We start from the raw sequence: 16,362 nt of genomic DNA on the forward strand, positions 1-16,362 counted from the left end.
TATATAGGGTAGCGTATCGACGTACGCAGCATGTATCCCGACCGTGAACCGGATGATTCGATGACAGGAGCACGCGGTCATTTCTCTTTCCGCGGCCGAGCCGGTAACAATGACCCATTCCGCATTCCCGCGGCGCAGCGTCAACAGATTTTCCCAAAACGAACAAAATGATTTGTTGACTGTACATTAACACCTTCGCTTCGGAACGGCGTATCATCCCGGCAATATTATTGCTCGAAACGTTCCCGTTTAAATGATTCGTTCTTTGATAACGCGTTCGGTCCGACCGAGAGCGAAAGTTTGTTCGCTCTTTTCGCTATTCTTCGCTGCCACGAATATATAAACGTCACCTTTCACGTGAAACGATATTTCAAGAAATTAAGCGCCAATGGGTTACAATTATTCCACGATTCTAATAGTTCCAACAAATACGTTTTTTATAATTAACGAAACAAAATAATATTTTTCACACTTTACATCAATCTACTAAATTCTGCTGTTCCCTATTCCTCAGGTCCTGAGGTGTATATCACCTGTCTCCGTTTAGAAACTCTAGCTGCCTCACATAATCTATAGATTTCATCCTAACTTACTAGGTCTGTTTTTCATTCATTATCTCTTTCTAGCGTTCCCTATTCGTATCTTCCATCTTTTATCCTCTGTCCTGGGTTAGGTCTGGGTTAGGTCTTTTTTATAATTAACAATACAAAATAATATTTTCCACACTTTATATCAATCTACTAAATTCTGCTGTTCCCTATTCCTCAGGTTCTGAGGTGTATATCTCAAGTATATATCACCCGTCTCCGTTTAGAAGCTCTAGTTGCCTCACATAATCTATAGATTTCATTCTAACTTACTAGGTCTGTTTTTCATTCATTATCTCTTTCTAGCTTTCCCTATTCCTATCTTCCATCTTTTATCCTCTGTCTTGGGTTAGGTCTTCGCTGTCACGAATATATAAACGCGTCACCTTTTACATGAAACGATATTTCAAGAAATCAAGCGCTAATAGGTTATAATTATTGTTTACAAAACAATATTTTTCATAATGCTTTTCAAAGAAACTTTTTATTAACCTTTTGCACTCAACTCGTGCCGCTATGGCGACAAACATAATACTTACCATAGCTCGATTGAAATTCCATTTATGATGACAAATTGAATTTAGAGAATATACAAGGTGTTCTGCCATCTCTAGGAAAAATTTTAGTGCAAGATTCTACAGACCAAAATAAGACGAAAATCAAGAATACCAATTTATTGATGGAGGCTTCGTTAAGAAGTTATTAACATTTAAAGTTTCGTCCGTATTGAATTTTTTTCTCAAAAATGCGCAGGATTTTGGAGGTATGTTTATTCACCAAAAATGCTTGCAATTGACCCCCACAACAGAAAATAATTTTTCCACGACAATTTGAAATTTTTTTTTTCACCCAAAACTTGCAACACTTACTCGAATTTTTTTCTCGAAAGTGGGTAGGATTTCGGAAGTATGTGTATTCACCAAAAATGATTGCAATCGATCCCCGGAACCGAAAATAATTTTTTTAGAATTAACTAAAAATTTTTTTTTTCGTCGAAAAATTTGGGCACCTACCCCGTGTCGATTTTTCTTAAAAATTCGTTTTTCATTTTTAATAAATTTGTTTGACGCTCTACAGAAATTTTGTCTAATACTTTTTTGTAGGTACCCATGAGCTCTACTTCAGAAAAAAGTTTCATTGAAATATATTCACAATTGTAGAAATTATGGCTATTTCAAAATTGGATCATTTTTATGGGGTTTTTCTCATTTTGCGGTGTCAAGGACCAACTTTTCGAATATTTTTGCGATTTGTACATATTCTCCACCAAAATACGCGTAGTTTGCTTTTTTAAACATTAAAATCGTCCAATCCGTTCAGAAGTTATGACGTTTTAAAGATTCGCATGAAAATTCGGGCAGACATTTCTGGCCAGAAATTATATTTTCGGTAAGGAATTTTTTTCTCGAAAATGCATAGGATTTTGGGGGTATGTGTAATGACCAAATATGATTGTAATCGACTCCCGCGACCGAAAATAATTTTTCTAAAACGATTTGAAATTTTTGAATTTTGTCGAAAAATTTCACACCTCGAATTTTTTTCTCGAAAGTGGATAGGATTTCAAGGGTATGTCTATTCACCAAAAATTATTGTAATTGATCTCCGCAACCAAAAATAATTTTTTCAGAATAATTTGAAATTTTTTAATTTAATTTTTTAATAACTTTTTAACGAAACCTCAGTCAAGAAATTGATATTCTTGATTTCCATCTTATTTTGGCCTCTAGAATCTCCCAATAAAATTTTTCCCACGGGTAACCAAACACCCTGTATATACAATTTAAATTATATGTATTCATATACATGTTTGTGGAAAGAAGAAAATTTTTTTATTTTTAGAAATCACATCACAAAATCTAATTTGGTATTGGTAATCGTTCATATTAGTAAATATTTTCGTAGTGCAAAGGGTTAATCTTTAATCCCGCGTGACATCTGTTAGAAACGTAACTACCCTGTTACACGGGAGCTGGCATGTTTCAGACGTCGCGAAATTATTTTAACGAATTCAGAGTTAATCTCAGGAAAGAATCGAGAGTTTTTTGAGAAGGGATGGAAGTGGTACCCAGAACAAGATGAAGCTCGTTTCCCCGCGGCTGGCGTGCGAATAAAGGGAAGAGTTTTTTTTGCAACACGATCGCAGTAAAGTTGCAAGAGTATCGTTTCGGGGCATTAGGCTCGGTTTCCGATTGATCCCCCGGTGGTCGATCGCCTCCCTCCGATTATCTGGTAAAAATTCGTTGGCGAATTCAAAGAAATGCCTCGTACCCCGGAGGAAGCCTCGACGTGGAAGGATTACAAGCCGACGCGGCGGACGCGTAAACCGACTAACTATTATCCGGCCGACTCGATGACGGTTAAGCGCGGTCATTTCTCTTTCCACGAGCGGAGCCAGCAACAATGACCCATCCCGCATTCTCGCGGCGTAGAGCTAAGCGCGACCGTGCCGGCCGCGTCCGGGAAAAATGAAAGCGGCTAGTTTATGCGGTGCACGTGCACGATTTATCTGCCGAGTAATTAAACTGTGGACTAATTAAAATCAGGTTTCTGATGTACCCCTCCTGCCTGCTCGCCCCCACCCTCCTTCCCCCTCCCCTAACCGCCGACATCGCCTCGCTCTTGCCCACGATTCCTGTCGTTTCTTCTCCCTCCCCCCCTCTTCCCACCTCTTCTTACTTTTACTCTCACACCCACGCGTTCCCGTAAACGATAATACTTGTGATTCCATCGTACACTCAAGCCAGGATCTCCGGCTTTGCTCACTCTCTCTCTTTCTCTTTCTGTCTCTATATGTGTCCTCTCTTCCTGTGTCGTCCTATCTCTCTTTGACTCTACGTTCTCTGGTTTTACTCGTCTGCCCCTAATTCCGCGTGTCTCTTCATAGCTGTTCCTGACCCTCCGCTTTATACCACGTCTTAACACTAGGTTCACCGTAACCCGTCAACGTGAAAGTCACAGAATTCGCGAATATGATTTTTAGCAATTTGTCGATATCCGTGAACCTCGTATATAATGGTCATTCAATACCATGTCTGGTTCCGTCGATCTCCTGATTCTATCTGACTCTCCCTGACTCTCTCCGATTCCACTCGTCTCCCTCCTTGCTATCAATTTATGGGTTTCCCTGATTCAATCAGTCAGTCGTTGCCCTTCCTAGGTCTACTTGTCGCTACCTGTCTCTCGATAGTATTAACCATTACTCTAGGTCCCCCTTGGACGTTCCTTCCTTCTATCTTCCACTTCCTGTCCCTCCCTCCGGTTGAAACTGTTTGGGTCTTTTTGGTTCTTTCACCGCAGTAGTTATTTTCTATCTCATGTATCAATTCTTGGGGTCACTTAAATCTTTTATTCCTCCATTCTCAATTCTACATATCACTTCGTTTAGAAACACGATCTCTCTACAGACTCAATCCTCACTTACTTGATCTCTTCCTAGCTTTCGCTATTACTATCTTCCACTCCTCGTCCCAGTTCCTTTTCCCATAGTCCCTTCGTAGTCAATACACTTTACATGAATCTACCCAAATTCTTCTGTTCCCTAGTTCCACCTTTTATTCCTCAGGTTCTATATATCGCCCATCTCTGTTTAGAAACTCTAGCTGCCTCACGTAATTTATAGACTTCATCCTTACTTACTAGGTCTATTTTTCATTCCTCATCTCTTCCTAGCTTTCCCTATTACTATCTTCCACTCCTCATCCCAGTTTTTTCCCCATAGTCCCTTCGTAGTCAATACACTTTACATGAATCTACCCAAATTCTTCTGTTCCCTGGTTCCACCTTCTATTCCTCAGGTTCTATATATCGCCCATCTCTGTTTAGAAACTCTAGCTGCCTCACGTAATTTATAGACTTCATCCTTACTTACTAGGTCTATTTTTCATTCCTCATCTCTTCCTAGCTTTCCCTATTACTATCTTCCACTCCTCATCCCAGTTTTTTCCCCATAGTCCCTTCGTAGTCAATACACTTTACATGAATCTACCCAAATTCTTCTGTTCCCTGGTTCCACCTTTTATTCCTCAGGTTCTATGTATCGTCCATCTCCGTTTAGAAACTCTAGCTGCCTCTCAGAATCTATAGACTTCATCCTCTCTTACTAGGTCTGTTTTTCATTCCTCATCTCTTTCTAGCTTTCCCTATTACTATTCTATTCAATTCTTTTCCCCATAGTTTCTTCGTAGTCAATACACTTTACATCAATCTGCCCAAATTCTTCTGTTCCCTAGTTCCACCTTTTATTCCTCAGGCTCTATATATCGTCCATCTCCGTTTAGAAACTCTAGCTACCTCACACAGTCTATAGACTTCATCCTCACTTACTAGGTCTGTTTTTCATTCATCATCTCTTTCTAGCTTTCCCTACTACTATCTTTCACTCCTCGTCCCAATTCTTTTTCCCATAGTTTCTTCGTAGTCAATACACTTTACATGAATCTACCCAAATTCTTCTGTTCCCTGGTTCCACCTTCTATTCCTCAGGCTCTATATATCGTCCATCTCCGTTTAGAAACTCTAGCTAGGTCTGTTTTCCATTCATTATCTCTTTCTAGCTTTCTACGCAGCACCCGCCTCCGTATGGAGATTCTACCTGCCTCACACAATGTCTCCATAGATCTAATGCTCACGCTAACTCTGTCTTTCGCTCATTGTCTCTCCGTAGTTCTACGCGTCACACTCTGTCTCTCTGTAGTTCTATCTGTCACGCCCTGTCCGTCCGTAGTTCTGCCTCTGTCTCTTCCTAATTTTACTCGACGCTCCCTGGCTCCTTCTCTTTGACGCGTCTCCGCCTAACGCGACACCTGAAAATAACTGGCCCGAGTACCGTATTCGTGCAATGATGCAACGAACGTTTCCCCGTTCTCGCTCGATAGTCGTGCGTCGTGAAATCCAATCGGAAACTCGAAATTCCGCCCCGTAAAACGGGCGTTCGAGACAAATGTTACCAGCTACCGACGCTACGAATATCCCCCCATCCATCTTCCCGTGTTTTCCCTTCTCATCGTCGACGATTGCGTCTTTAACAAGTTCCGCGATCGGTCCCTCCGTTCGCCATTCTCTTATTGAACTCGCGCACGTGTTTAGGCGTGCTCGTTTAATGCCAACCGTAAGGAGTTTCTAATAAATATTCGATTAGCTGATTTATTCCGTTGATCCCGCCAGGGGGATTTAGAGAAAATAGTTGTGGCCGGTGTGACGAAACGAGTCGTTCGAGTGACTAAGCGCACTTAGTAGATCGTACACGGCCACTTGAGCAATTCGTTTTCAAAGCGGTCTGTATAAGCGCTCCATATTCTGTTTCCCGGGCGTGCAGAGAGTATCGGGCCAGAGGCTGGTTCTTCCTTTCCTCGGTCTCGTTTAATTCCTCTCTTTTTACCTGCACTCTCGCCCTCCCATTTCGACGCGCGAACTTCGCGAATTAAACCTCACGAACACGTTTAGCGGCGTCCTTATTCGCCGTTAACCGTGTCCGGACCCCTTCTCTCCTTTCGTTTGGCTTCTCACCTATGCGTGTATACGTTGCTCGAACCTAACCCTCCGCGCGCGTTCGGTTCCGTTTCCCTCCTTCCACCGCCCTGTCCTACGGCTTTTCTCACCTGTTCCGCAACGCACACGATACGATAGCGTTTTCTTTTTAGGCCGCCAGTTTATTAAGCTTATCGAGAACGCGGCCCGCAGTTAATCGACACAAAGGAAACGGTTGCGATATTTATAATCGCTCTCAAGGTATCCGACGCGATTTAAATCCTACGTTCGCGTGTCTTCTATCGTTTAACACCGTGCAGGACCAATTTTTATGGCATTTGTAAGACCGCAAAAATCATTATCGAGAAAAAATTCTTGTTTAGCATATCGTAAGAATTGCATGGATTAAATCAACGAAAGGAGAATTTCGTTCAATTTCAATCAAACTTATTATTATAATTGCTCTCGAGGTATCGCGATTTAAATTCTACGTTCGCGTGTTTTCTATCGTGCAAGATCAATTTTTATGGTATTTATAGGGCTGCAAAAATCATTATCGAGAAAAAATTCTTGTTTAACATATCGTAGGAATTGCATGGATTAAATCAACGAAAGGAGAATTTGATTCAATTTAAATCAAACTTATTATTATAATTGTCCTCGAGGTAACGCAATTTAAATTCTACGTTCGCGTGTCTTCTATCGTGCAAGATCAATTTTTATGGTATTTATAGGACTGCAAAAATCATTATCGAGAAAACATTCTTGTTTAACATATCGTAGGAATTGCATGGATTAAATCAACGAAAGGAGAATTTGATTCAATTTAAATCAAACTTATTATTATAATTGTCCTCGAGGTAACGCAATTTAAATTCTACGTTCGCGTGTCTTCTATCGTGCAAGATCAATTTTTATGGTATTTATAGGGCTGCAAAAATCATTATCGAGAAAACATTCTTGTTTAACATATCGTAGGAATTGCATGGATTAAATCAACGAAAGGAGAATTTGATTCAATTTAAATCAAACTTATTATTATAATTGCTCTCGAGGTATCGCGATTTAAATTCTACGTTCGCGTGTCTTCTATCGTGCAAGATCAATTTTTATGGTATTTATAGGGCTGCAAAAATCATTATCGAGAAAAAATTCTTGTTTAACATATCGTAGGAATTGCATGGATTAAATCAACGAAAGGAGAATTTGATTCAATTTCAAACTTATTATTATAATCACTCTCGAGATATCCAACGCGATTTAAATTCTAAGTTCGCGTGTCTTCTATCGTGTAATACCGTATTTATAGAACTGCAAAAATCATTATTATCGAGAAAAAGTTCTTGTTTAGCATATTTGTTGAATATTTATTTGCTAAATAAATACAACAGAGTTTCGACCTAAGTATGTATTTAATTAATGTAATTTTACAAAACGAAAGTGCTCTTCTTAGCTTGATGGTTTTCTGCTAACTGAGCTTGAGTCTCAGAAAAAAAAAACGAGATGGGGTGCAATAAAAGAGTGTCTTCCTTAAGTGGTACTGACCTTTGCAAGAAAGGGGATTGCATCAATGGATTTTCCATTAAAAATACAAGCATGCAATGCTTATTCTCAACAGTATTGTAGGAATTGCATGGATTGAGTCAACGAAAGGAGAATTTGATTCAATTTAAATCAAACTTATTATTTTTAGTATCGTCGATATTACTTTTGTTTTATAGAAATGTTCTACATCCAGATTTCTAATTCCATTTCCTTGACGATAGATACATGTATACTATAGCGTTACTAATTGGTCCATTCGCGCGTAAGGTTAAATTTATCCCCTAAGAGGAGCAACTCTGTGACTGTTCTAGGAAGTTTAATTTCTTAACAAGATGATTCGGGAGAATATCGCGTTGTCTGCACTTGAAAGGATAGTTAAGCTTAGAATTTGAGGCATCAAACTTTCTTTAGTCTCACGTTTCTAGAAAACTACGATTATTCGAAAGTTATGCTGCCTATTGCCCATCGCATGGAGAATAATTAATTGAAATTTCACTGCAAAGATATGATTTCAGACCGACGGAAAATCATGATTCACAATTTAGAAAATACAATCTTTTATAAACGAAAAAGAGGAAAAAGAATTTCACTGTCAAAGATTGTAAAATAATTTTCAAACGAGGCTTCTTTAACCCCTTGCCGTACAATAACGAGCCTGACTCGATACAATATCTTAATATCAGATTTCACAATCATGAGGCTACTCACTCGTCATCAAGTCTTATATATTAAAATCAACACATTTTTACATTCACGAGGTATTCATAAAACAAATCTATTCTTTTTCGTGACCATTCCTAGTACGAACAAATTTAAACAAAATTAAATAGTATACGAATTAAATCGTACGTTAAGGGGTTAACTAGATTTATTAGAACTAATCTTTCATAATTCAATGGTATTTCGGTGTTCACAAATTGCCCAAACTATCTGTCGCAGTTTTATAAATCTTTTAACATTTCACAGTAAAACTTTACTTTCGCTCTTAAGTTTCGCAATGCCACCCCCTTTTGGCAGTCACGATTCTCGTTTTGGAGTATTCCGGGGGATCAATTTTAAAAATATGGCGAAAACGAATGTTTAATCGCGAACTACTCGGTCCACCCTCTCTCCGCGTTCCCCGAGTTTCGTTTCACCCCTGTCTAACCCACCCCACGTTCGGAGTCATCGGTTCTTCTCGCTCGCCCGGTTCTCCATTAGCATATTGTTTTCGCGGATTCGACGAAATATCACCGCGCGATGCTAATGGCTCGGCCTGCACTTTTTTCGGCGGGGCTCGACAGTTGGTCATACGGAGTTAAATTAAAAACATAAATCCCACAGCGGCATCTACCCGAGCCGCCCCCGCGTCGGGACGCCGGCGACCCTTCCCCCGGCTCACGGTCCTCCCTCCGTCCGCACTCGTTTACCCGCGATTCCCGGCGGAAGTTCTCCTGTTTACGGTCACGAGGTTTTTTCGAACCGCCGCGACGCTTCGATCGCTAATTTCATTTGCGAGCCCGCCGCCGGACGTCGCGATGCTCTCCTGCGCCGCGTTCGGAAAAGTTCGCCGACGAGAGGGTAGCGCCAATCAGTCGGGAAGGGAACGTCTCGTAAACAACGCCCCGTTTCTGTTTAGCGTTTCTCCTAACCACCCTCGATATCCCACGATTTTCCCAATAAGAACCGATAGAATTTTCAATCTTCACAGCCGCCATATTTGTTATTCGTTCGTTCGAGTCGCGTGCTTTATGACTCGTACCCACGATTATGGAATTTATTATCAAAATTCTTAGTCAGGAATCAACCATTCGATGGAGAAATTCGGAGCCAGTAGTTAGAGAGGGGAAGAAAATATTGCATTTATTAGAGAATATAGATAGAATTTTCAATCTTCACAGCCGCCATATTTGTTATTCGTTCGTTCGAGTCGCGTGCTTTACGACTCGTACCCACGATTATGGAATTTATTATCAAAATTCTTCGTCAGTAGTGGGAGAGGGGAAGAAAATATTGCATTTATTAAAGAAAGCTGAGCGTCCAAATTTCTCGATTCCACGACATTCACAAAAATTGTATAGTTCGGGCTACGATATAGCGAGGTCGTAAATTAAACTCTCGAGGGTTGGGACCGACTACTGCTGCAATACTTAGGGCCGTACATGACATCTTGCTTGGGGGTGTCTTTCTGCAACTGCACTACCTTTTTCATTCTCTACCTGCATATATTATAAACAGGTAAATTAAGATATTAAAGACTTGAGTAAGATCTTTACTCGTCACGATACCTCTAAAAATGGCGACACTAGATAAAACATTTCTTCGTACGGCCCTGACTATGGTTTAAGGCCCTTAGCTGCTCGTATTTCTGTCAATTCACTTGTTTCGGGAGCTGAAATGTGTAAGCTTTGACACCTACTCGAGTTTACGACCTCGCTATATCGTGGCCCGAACTATACATCTTGGATTTCTAAAAAATTTTGGATTATTGCTACTCATAAATCTTGACACTATTTCTGTCAATTCACTTGTTTTGGGAGCTGAAGCGTATAAACTTTGACACATACTCGAGTTTACGAGCTCGCTATATCGTGGCCCGTACTATACATCTTGGATTTTTAAACAAATTTTGGATTATTGGTACTCATAAATCCTGACACTATATATTTTGGTAGTTTTCGTTTTTGAGAGAAAGACTAGATATCATGTAGTTCGGTCAGTGACCGGTTGAGATGAATGTCGAGTTTGAGGGCGGTCTCCCGCGGCGAACACTTCTGTTTACGATGTTCCGGTTCCAGTTTCGCGACGCTTCGATGCGGAGGAAGTTTGCCGAGTTAACAGACGACCGACAGGCGTGTTTTGTTTTAATATTTGATCAGAGCATGATCGGGAGGGGCGTATTTGCGCCCAGCGTGAGATGGAAATTGAGTTTTCGCGACGAAGTCGCTGGACGTGATCCGATTTATGTCTTTTTGGGAGGGGGGAAAAACGTTGATCGAGCCGCGGAATATTGTTGACGATACGTCGATCGTTGCTAATTGTTGGTTTCGTTGAACGAAGTAGAGTGTAAAGTAAACGTTTCGATGCTTGAACGTTTGAACGTACGAAATAATAAATTTTTATTTAGAATGCGAAAGATGATACTAATGGAAATTGTTTGCAATCCAATCGATTAATATCTCCATCGTCGAGCCATATTTTTCCTTGCAAACAAGAATTTAATTTCTACTATTAACACGTTGACTGCCAGTTCAAAACCGTAAAATTGTTTACGAGACCCAAGACTTTGGTTTTAGACAATTCTAAACTACATAACTTAAAACATGGCGTAATACGTACTATCGTAACTTCACTAAAAATGTAGTCTATTCAAATTTATTTTCTTTTACATTTCAAGTTGAGAATTGATTGTTTTAGTTCCACTGTTAAAAGTTCTGTCACCCATATGTGGATGACGTGGCAGTCAAAGTGTTAAAACACACACGGGACAAAAGAATTTTAAAATTGAAACTTAGGAAAGCGATTTTCTCCCTATCGTCGTTTCGAAAATAAATAGTAACTTTAAAACATCTTTAGAAGACTCCGACAAAATGTATCTGTTTAAAAAATAATTAAACTTTAGAGATCCATAATTTCCATGAACGGTACAATGTAAATGCCGTCGCGTACTTCTGGCTTTGAAACAATTACAAGAATATCACCGATGTCAGATAGATGTTCGATGCACGTGATACATAGTGATCCAAGGTAGAGTTGTATTAACCCCTTGGTGTATAATTTAATTCCAAATAATTTTTCAAACGTACACTATTTAATTTTGTTTAAATTAGTTCGTACGAGGAGCGACCACGAAAAAGAATAGATTTGTTTTACGAATACCTCGTAAATGTAAAAATGTGTTAACTTTAATAAACAGGATGTTCGGTCCCACTTAGGAAAAATTTTAATGGGGGGCTCTAGAGGCCAAAATAAGACGAAAATTAACAGTACCAATTTGTTGATTGAGGCTTCGTTAAAAAGTTCTTAACGTTTATAGTTCCGCCCGTACTGAATTTTTTTCTAGTAAGTGGGTAGGATTTCGGGGGTATGTATATTCACCAAAAATGCTTGTAATTGACCCCTACATCCAAAAATATTTTTTTTAGAACGATTTGAAATTTTTTTTTTCGTCGAAAAATTTAGGCACCTACCCCCTGTCGATTTTTCTTAAAAATTCGTTTTTCATTTTTAGTAATTTTATTTGACGTCCTACAGAAAAGTTGTCTAATACTTTTTTGTAGGTAACCATGAGCTCTACTTCAGAAAAAAGTTTCATTGAAATACATTCACAATTGTAGGAGTTATGGCTGTTTGAAAATTGGACCATTTTTATGGGGTTTTTCTCATTTTGCGGGGTCAAGAATCATCTTCTCGGATATTTTTGCGATTTGTACATATTCTCTACCAAAATACGCGTAGTTTGCTTTTTTAAACATTAAAATCGTCCAATCCGTTCAGGAGTTATGACATTTTAAAGATTTGCTCGAAATTTCAGGGAAGCATTTCTGGCCTCACATTAGATTTTCGGTAAAGAATTTTTTTCTCGAAAGTGGTTAGGATTTCGGGGGTATGTATAATGACTAAAAGTGATTGTAATCGACCCCTGCAACTGAAAATAATTTTTTTAGAACGATTTGAAAAAATTGTTTTTCGCCGAAAAATTTCACACCTTCTCGAATTTTTTTCTAGAAAGTGGGTAGGATTTCGGGGGTATGTCTATTCACCAAAAATGGTTATAATTGACGCCCGCAATTGAAAATAATTTTTTCAGAACGATTTGAAATTTTTTTTTCGTCAAAAAATTTAGTCACATAATTAGATTTTCGGTAAGAAATTTTTTTCTCGAAAGTGCGTAGGATTTCAGGGATATGTGTAATGACCAAAAATAATTGTAATTGACTCCCACAACCAAAAATAATTTTTCCAGAACGATTTGAAATTTTTGAATTTAATTGTTAACTTTTTAAAGAAGCCTCCATCAACAAATTGGTATTCTTACTTTTCGTCTTATTTTGGCCTCTAGAATCCCTCATAAAAATTTTTCCCAAGGATGGTCGAACACCCTGTATAAGACTTGATGACAAATAAGTAGCCTTGTTAAAACTTGTCACGAGTCAGACTTGTCATTGTATAGCAAGGGGTTAAGAAAAAACAGTCCCGTTAGAGTGATATAATCGAAAATGAACGATCATTGTTAGAACGTTTCTTGCGCTTTTTTCTTAGATTGATTTGATTTATTAAAGCAATGAGAGAGCAAGTCTAGTCGAACCTGAGCGGAAACAGTGTGTCTGATTACAGGTACAAAAGCGGGGTGAATCATCTGACGGAATTCATCGGGGTGGAACCCAGCAAGAAGCGAAAACGACGAACTTCGTTCACTCCGCAGGCTCTGGAAATGCTAAATAATCACTTCGATAGAAATACTCATCCAAACGGTAACGTTTCTTCTTACGTTTACATAACGGCGTGTGCTGCATGGCGACGCGAGCAACCGGCAAACAAAAGTGTTTGCATCGATCGATTCGATGATACGCTGCTTGTCGAATATAAAGGAAAGAAATTGGCTCGCAACAAACATCCGGTTTAAAATATATTTAATTCGCGATACTCGAATTAGTTGCAGAACCGGTTGCGTTAAGTTTATCGAATACGTCAAATTAACTCGAGACTGTACGCGTTTCTTTATTTATGCGATATTATGTTGATAATTTGAATAATCAACCTGCTCTAGAGTTCAAGTAAAAAACAATCGATTGCATGTACTGTACCACTCTCCGTGGAAGTCACTATTCTAGTATTTAATGTAAATAAATAAGAATAATTTTGTACCAAATAGAATAGGAGATTTAAAGTTATTTAAATATTAGACACAAAGAGCGTTATTAATTTGGTAATTTCGTTTGATTTTCAGGTAACGAAATCACGGCTTTAGCGCATCGGCTCGGATACGACAGGGAAGTGATAAGGATTTGGTTCTGCAACAAGAGGCAGTCTCTGAAGAACACCCTGCGGACGTTGTCGAACCAATGAGAAAGGAAAGCTTTAAGAACTCAATCGTACGTTGCACGGAAAGATCCCAACGAGATTTAGGTTACGAAGGACGCGTTTCTTACATCAGTCTTTCCTCGCGAATTATGCTCGTCGAAGGAGCCCGAGTCTCAGTGTCGTATTATTAAAACGATACGACAAATCGGCCGCGTACAAGGGAACACTTTAAAAATTCAGGCTTTTCAGCGTGTGCCGGGCTTGAATTTTTAAAAACGCGCACCGACTGGCCGTCGATGTAAAAGATCATTGTGATTTGCAGGCGTATACGAGATCTATCTGTAAATAATTTTAATCTACGAATATGTGATGTACAGGAGTCGGAGCGACGGGTATTGATAATTCTGTCTCGTCATCGTTGGCTCGTTCGATGTTTGATCGCATCGAAGGTCATCGAGCCCGAACGTTTTATCGACGATAGGTAGCATAGGTTATCGTTTTATCAACGACAGGCTATGTAGGTCACCGTTTTACTGACGGTTGATAAAGAACGTCCCGACAGACGGTACACGATGCATTACCAGCGAACCGTAAAACAGAATTTTTAATTTCGCCAAATCGCGAAAGAACTCGTTTCGAAAGAGCCTGGTCCGCGTGTCACCGTTTTGATATTCGACATGTTCGGGGATTGTCGGTTTCATGAGCCGCAACGCGTGTAACGAAACGTTAATCGGACAGTAATTATCACGTTCGCGCCTCGACTCGCAAACATAGGATAAGTAATTCCGCAAGTAATCGCACAGATAATACTAGTTCGTAAAACAATTGAAAAGCTTCCAGCTACTGAGAATCGTCTGTCAATGGAGACGAAGCACAAACGAGGATCGTACGAAAAATATGATGATATTGACAGAACGATGCTTTTCGTCCGAGAATGCATCCAGAACTAAGGAGTCCACAGGATGGACAGTGGTCCTTTGCCCACGATAAAAAGAACATAGTTGAAGCAACGAGATACAACAGTATCGTCACTATACCATCACGTTCACCATGCCATATACAAGGATACAATTCAGTTGTCCACGAAATAGCAACGGAAATGTTTTTACAGTACCGCCGATATCGTTTATGACGATTGTCCAATTTAGTTCTGTTCTTCACCGAAAAAAGAAAGTTACACAAAACGACCATTTTCTTACGGGGTTTCGTTAAACTGTTTCAACAATATTGTTCTCTGGGTGTGCTCGTCTGTAAATTACGCGTGTATTTAGAGATCGACCGAACGAAATAAGCGAATGGGGGAGAAAAATGGGAACTTGAAATCTGTAGCGAAAAAAAAAAAATTAACGCAATAACGTCTTTGAAAGTATACTGCGATCGATCGTAAGGATCCTCCCGATGCTCCTAAAATTGTATTCGAACCAGAAAGAAAGAGACGTGAAAGACGATCGAGGTTTCTGCAGGATAGGGGGGGGGGGGGGGAAATGAAACACTAGTCCGTAATAATCTGCCATATACGAGGTATACCTATTAAACATTTACATGCCCGCTGATGATCGAATCGAGATCTCCAACGTAACGCGTCCCGTCTATCGTGGGGGGCGTGCAACCGAATTAATTAAAGATTCAATTTTTCCTTTAGCTGGAACCGAACGATTCCGTTCCCAATTAAAGTGGAAATTGAACATACCGAGCATTCAGATAGTTCAGAATCGTCTTTGCTTGTTCTTTGAGGACTAATAGGTTGCTTAATGTGGTTTTCGACGCGCTTCCGTTTCGCTACAGTCTGAACAGGATCAATTGCTTGCAAAGGGCTATCCCCACCACGTCGAATGGCCACGCCCTCCGATACCACCTTTGGTCATTTTGCTCCGCCCCACTGACCTAACCTGCAGACTTGTGCTGTATATTTTTCGTTCAGCGGGGCAAGCTGACACAGGAAGTCGCTAATTCGTAAGGACAGAAGCGACATTGAGCAACCAGTTGAATTCGACGCGTCTATTACGATGGATTTCATTTGAATCACTGCCTTCTCATGGTAATTTTCGAGGCAAACCGAAATCGTCGATACAAATTGTACGCTGTAAATGCGAGTTGGCGCGCGCGCGCGTTGCGTGCAACGACCATAACGTTAATTCGGTTGCGAACTCGCCGCGCCAGGACGCGGATAAATTCGCGCGAACGTTCCGCGGCAACGTTGATCGAAGATGCCGGTGGACGGGACGCGTGACGGCCAGGGACGAGTTCCACAATTCCGCGAACAAATTCCCTATTTGATGATATAATCATGTACTCCCCGGTAATCGATAGTGATAATAGCGTTTCATTGAATGCGTTCCGCTTATGTGAGAAGTTCTTTCTTTCACGCGTCTAACTGGAAGTAAATAGTCGTTTAAATAGCGCGCCACCGACGTTCTCTCGGACATTTTCCTTCTTGTGTAATAAACGATACTCTAGGCGACACCCATCTTTCATAACGATACGACGATTTCTTCGATATCGAAAACTCGAGTAAATAATTAGCACCTATGACTGTGCGTATAAAACGTAAAAAAAAAAAGAAAAAAAAATACATAACAGTATGTACTATCCGATACTACCCTTCCCATTGTAATGAGCTAAATCATTACGCGATAACTGCAGCCGGGGCGGGATCGACCGACCGACCGAAGTCACCGATTCGCGTTTAACGCGTCTCGTGGCGGGGGGTAAGTAACCCTCGGCGGCCGATCGAGTTCACCACCGGCATTATTAACCA

The 16,362-nt window shown here is 40.1% G+C and overlaps 1 protein-coding gene across 8 annotated transcripts in view; it reads left to right on the forward strand.

The window, feature by feature from the left end:
• Pdm3 (POU-domain protein pdm3) overlaps nt 1-15,075 on the forward strand; it is a 231,862-nt gene extending 216,787 nt beyond the window's left edge. For 7 of the 8 annotated variants that reach the window (XM_076783810.1, XM_076783805.1, XM_076783808.1 and 4 more), the window contains 2 exons: nt 12,903-13,054; nt 13,531-15,075. In XM_076783810.1, coding sequence (XP_076639925.1) covers nt 12,903-13,054; nt 13,531-13,649 — 271 coding nt within the window. In that variant the 3' untranslated portion in view covers nt 13,650-15,075. The remainder of the gene's footprint in view (nt 1-12,902; nt 13,055-13,530) is intronic. The other variant, XM_076783807.1, reaches the window with a different exon arrangement.
• Nucleotides 15,076-16,362: the final 1,287 nt, after the last annotated feature.

This window comes from Colletes latitarsis, chromosome 2 (assembly GCF_051014445.1).
Source record: "Colletes latitarsis isolate SP2378_abdomen chromosome 2, iyColLati1, whole genome shotgun sequence".
Lineage (NCBI taxonomy): Eukaryota > Metazoa > Arthropoda > Insecta > Hymenoptera > Colletidae > Colletes > Colletes latitarsis.